The 4,806-nt window shown below is 40.8% G+C and overlaps 1 protein-coding gene across 1 annotated transcript; it reads left to right on the forward strand.

The window, feature by feature from the left end:
* The first annotated feature begins 514 nt into the window (after positions 1-514).
* On the forward strand, positions 515-4,806 carry anks4b (ankyrin repeat and sterile alpha motif domain containing 4B). The gene is made up of 2 exons (XM_072693849.1): positions 515-761; positions 3,147-4,806. The coding sequence occupies exons 1-2, from the start codon at positions 601-603 to the stop codon at positions 4,264-4,266; spliced, it is 1,281 nt and encodes a 426-aa protein (XP_072549950.1). The 5' UTR covers positions 515-600; the 3' UTR covers positions 4,267-4,806.

Below are 4,806 nucleotides of genomic sequence, written 5' to 3' on the forward strand. Positions count from 1 at the left end.
TCACAAGCACCGTTGCTTTTTAAACAACGCAACCAAAAAGGTGTGAAAATAGACTGTTGGCGGTGTGGCAGTGCCTTGTGCAGGGTGTAAGATAGGGCCCAGGTTGTCCCATTATAGTGAGAATTATACAGCTAACACTGTAAAAGTTTGTCAAATAACACTTTCAGCAAGATACACTTAACACTGGGTGAGTGTTAAAATAACTCTTTGCTGTGTATGCCTGTGTATCACAATGGATTGGTAAGTCTAGGGCTGTTTCTGGACAATAATTAGGAGCTAAAAAATAGTCTTATATATTATATCAAAAATCAAAAATACATTGTTGTGCAAATGTTGTGTTATTAGTCTTCCTGTCACTTGTTTCCTCTCAGCAATCGAGCGTAGATATCTCTCGACAAACCCTCTGCAAACTGTGGACTTTGTTTTGTTTTATGGCTCTGACTGAGAGGTGATGACGTCCCGGCTGGGCAATTCAGCCACACTCACTTCTGCTTTCAGGCGTACGGAAGGAGATCAGAGGGATCTAATGATGTTCTTCTGAAGCTGCGTGCTCAGTTACAGTTGTATCTTTTGTTCAGTGAACTATAGTCTGTCACAGCCATGTCAAGATATCATAAAGCAGCCATTGATGGCTATTTGGATCTTTTAAAGGAGGCCACCAAAAATGATCTGAACACTCGTGACGAGGATGGCATGACACCCACCCTGTGGGCGGCTTATCATGGACGACTGGAGGCTCTTCAGCTTATCTGTAGCAGAGGGTAAGCTTTATTTTCTCATTAAATATATATCGGTATAGCACTATATATTAATAAATACACTCACCGTAAGTTATACACTCGTCAAAAGATTCAAATGGAATCTTCCTGAATGACAAGAATTCTTCATGAATTTGATGATTATTTATCCTCATATACATATTTCTTTGACAAACACTATTCTTGAATAAATCAATCATAGAAGAATCATTTTGTAAAAAAAAAAAATCTGTATGGATCCAGAAGTGGTTCCTCAATGGCATCACTCAAAGAACCTCTTGTAGCACATTTGTTTTTAGTGTACAAGAGTTGCAACATCATATTTCCAAACCATTGCTGTTTTTATCACTGCACACATCATGCTACTTCACTGAGAGCAAAGGTACATGCAATTACACCTCAGCCATTTCAAAGACTGGAAACCCAGTCTAGAAATATTATAGCCAGTCATAAGTATGATGGGAATGTCCAGGGCAGGTTTAAAAAGTGTCTTTTATAACTCAGAATTCAGTCTTTTACAATCTGCCTTTCTCTTTTCATTCTCCATATTCCCATGGGGGATGCCAGGTGTTTAATGAGGCAAGTAAATTATGTAAATGTGAAACAATAGAGCTCCTGTAGCTCATCCACTGACGCTTCCACAAAGCAAAGCAAACACGTTACACAGTCTTTGTAAAAGATTTTATATATATATATATATATATATATATATATATATATATATATATATATATATGTTATACAGTATATGATTCCCCATATCAGGTTTAGGTACATGACTAAGAAATGACCCTTTTATTAGCACTAGCTGTTTGTTGGGTACCAAGGGAAGATGATGCACACCAAGATAAGCTGTTGCAGATATTGTAGTTAAAGTCTACACACAGACCTTTGCTCTTAATGGATTACACATTAACTTGTGATGCTAGGTGGTAGTTATTATGTTACATTAGCTATAATAAAGCAGATGGAAAAGACTTGACTATAAAAACAGATGGTACAGCAATGCAAATACATATGGTTGCTATCATAACAAACACTTAGTATATTAAAATAGTATATTAGTAAATTATTATTGGTTTATGATGTGCATCCAAAATACATACACATACACACCAGCACAAGGAAAAAAGACAAAGAGGGAAATAAGTCATTATTAAATAAGTATTCAATTACAAGTGAAAATATTTTAACATCACGAATCAGTGGTCAATAGTTTCTTCATTATACATACAAAGAAACATAAGGAGGCAGGACAAAACAAAATTGAAATTTTGAAGACAAAATTGAAGGAAGTAACTTTTTAATAGGACTAATTGGTATCTTGATGACCATGAAGCTCTACATCATCTATATCTGTTATAAAAAGGTCCCCATGCTTTGTAGTAATTAGCTATAGATCATGGAGTCTATGGAGCCAGGAGCCACATAACAATGAATGCCTTCTCAAGGCATACTAGGGAAAACCTATTTAAAAATGTAATACATACCCTTTTATACACAGTTAGCCTCAGGGCATCAACACACACACACTGATGGTAAGTGAAAGGGAGGACATGCCCAATATACAAATGGTTGGTTCCTGGAGCCAACAAGAAATGTGTGAATTCTCAAAAATAGAAACTGCACTGATTTTGGATTTAAGCAACTCTAAACACGTTCCTGTAACGGTGTCAGCTATGCTGTTTTATTAATATACACTGACCTGTAGGGTGTGTTTGTGCAATACTTATAGCTTACACCTTCCCCATTAACTTCTGGCGCCATCTATTTGCATATGGGGCGTGTCCTCCAGTCAATGGCATTCACCATCAGTGTGCTGTCCTAACCCTTAGACCTACCTTCTCTTAGGTATGTATGTGTGCTTCATGTGATGGTTGGTTGCCTGGCCTCGGTGTAGTAAGCTGTAAGAGTAAGTTACTATCTTGCTGAGCTGATACTGAGTGTAACTCTGTGCTGACTGTGTGCTAGCATGCTAGTCTCTCCCTTCATCACTCTTCAGTGATGTTGGCTGGCACAGTTGTATGTTAGCTGGTGAGGAGGTGCTGGGGACCCTGTGCTTTTCTGTGAGCGTGTTCAAAAAGAGGCGGTGGCTGGATCTGCATGTGTTAAGGAGGAGACAAGTGATACGTTTTTACCCTCCATCAGGAGCATTGGTAGTGCAAGGGGGAGCTGCGAACGGCTAATTGGCAGTACCAAATCGGGAGAAAAAAATATCAGATTAGTTTCAGGATTTCAGTAACGATATTGAAAAAGATAAAGTGGTTTTACAAAAGAATTTAAGTTATTACAAAATCTCTCTAGGTCAAGAAACCCTATCTGGACATAGACCTTGTACATGTAAGACTCTCACACTAAATGATCATCTTGTCTTGTCTTGTCTTGCAGTGGAGATCCAAATAAAAGTGATATCTGGGGGAACACACCCTTACACCATGCAGCCTCCAATGGACACATGCACATCCTTAGCTTCCTGGTCAACTTCGGAGCCAATCTCTTCGCTTTGGACAATGACTTCCACACTCCTATGGATGTTGCAGCTTCCCGGGACCAGATGAATTGTGTCCGCTTTCTAGACAGCACTGCGTCTCAGCAGACGAGACAGAATGCCAAAAGGGTGGCTCAGCTGAAGAAGCAGGCTGTCAAAGATGCAGAAAGCAGGGTGAAGCAGTGTGAGAAGGTCAAGAAGAAGCACCAGAGCAAGATGGACAAGATGTACCGCAGCGCTGGCTCAGTCGCCGAAGCCAGCACACAATCTCTCTCCAGCGAAGGCACCATCACCAACGAGCAGTTCTCGAAGCTTATTGCCTCTGATACCACTGGGTCTATCAAGTCGACAATCAAAGGCACCCTGCAGCGCAAATTTGGAAAGAAGGACAAGGGAACTGTGCCTAGACAAGGAGACAGCAATGTCATATTCGTAAAGCAGGACAATGGGACGGCAGAGAAGCCAGAATTCGTAGATGTCTTCAACGAGCTGGATGAAAATGAAGAAGATGAGGATGAAATGGGAGGTTTTAAAGATAAGGAAGATGAAGAAGGTCAAGTGACTGAGTCTATATTCAAAAGGCCCGGCCTTGGGAACATGGTGTTTAGAAGGAATTTCTCCATGGAAATGGGCATCGAACCAGATGAATTCCCAAGTGGCGATACAGAGGACCTGGGCTTCCTCATACGCAAGGAGGTGTTTGAGGCAGAGGAGGACGGATTGGAGGAGTTTTCAAAGGAGGGTTCGCAACTGCCTTGGAACGAGGAGGAAATCGGACTGGATGAGGACGAGGAGGAGAGTTCGCCCCTGGATGCTTTCCTCAATTCAATAAGCCTGCTGGACTTTGCCCCCGTGTTTGTCCGTGAGAGGTTAGACCTGGAAGCCCTCATGCTTTGCTCAGACGACGATCTCAAGAGCATCCGAATCCAGTTAGGGCCTCGCAAGAAAGTTCTGGAAGCTGCAGCTAGAAGGAAAGCGGCCCTGGAGCAACCTGGGGTCATGAAGGACACCTTTCTGTAATGCCAGGATATGCCAATGAACATTTCCACAATAATTCAACTGAGACTCCTTGAGTGATTTACCTGTTATTCCTCAAGACAAGGAGTGTCAAACTGAGTTCCTTCTGGACCACAGCTCTGCTTTCCTCCTCATTAAACACATCTGATTCAACTCATTACTTAATTAGCAAGATTTTTAATGATCTGAACTTGAGGAGGAGAAATGCTGACCTCTGCAAACCTCCTCAGAACTTTTGTAAGAATAATTTTGGTGGGAAGCAAAATGCATTACTGTCATATATGAAAGAGCAGAGGATGTACATAATGTAAGCATTAGGTAAATCAATGAGCCATGAGTTATATAATTCTGACACGGTGGTGCACTCATATTTTTATGGTATTTATGGTAATTATGGTATTTCCGACAAGGCATAAAGGCACTATGTGGTCTAGAAGGAACTCAGTTGACACCCTGGCTGTACACTGTGTGTTAGATTTGGTAGCATTTCCTGTAACTTTAATGATTTTACCAATTAAGTGCAATATATACACATCTGATCAG

The sequence above is a fragment of the Salminus brasiliensis genome, chromosome 12, assembly GCF_030463535.1.
Source record: "Salminus brasiliensis chromosome 12, fSalBra1.hap2, whole genome shotgun sequence".
NCBI classification, from domain to species: Eukaryota; Metazoa; Chordata; class Actinopteri; order Characiformes; family Bryconidae; genus Salminus; species Salminus brasiliensis.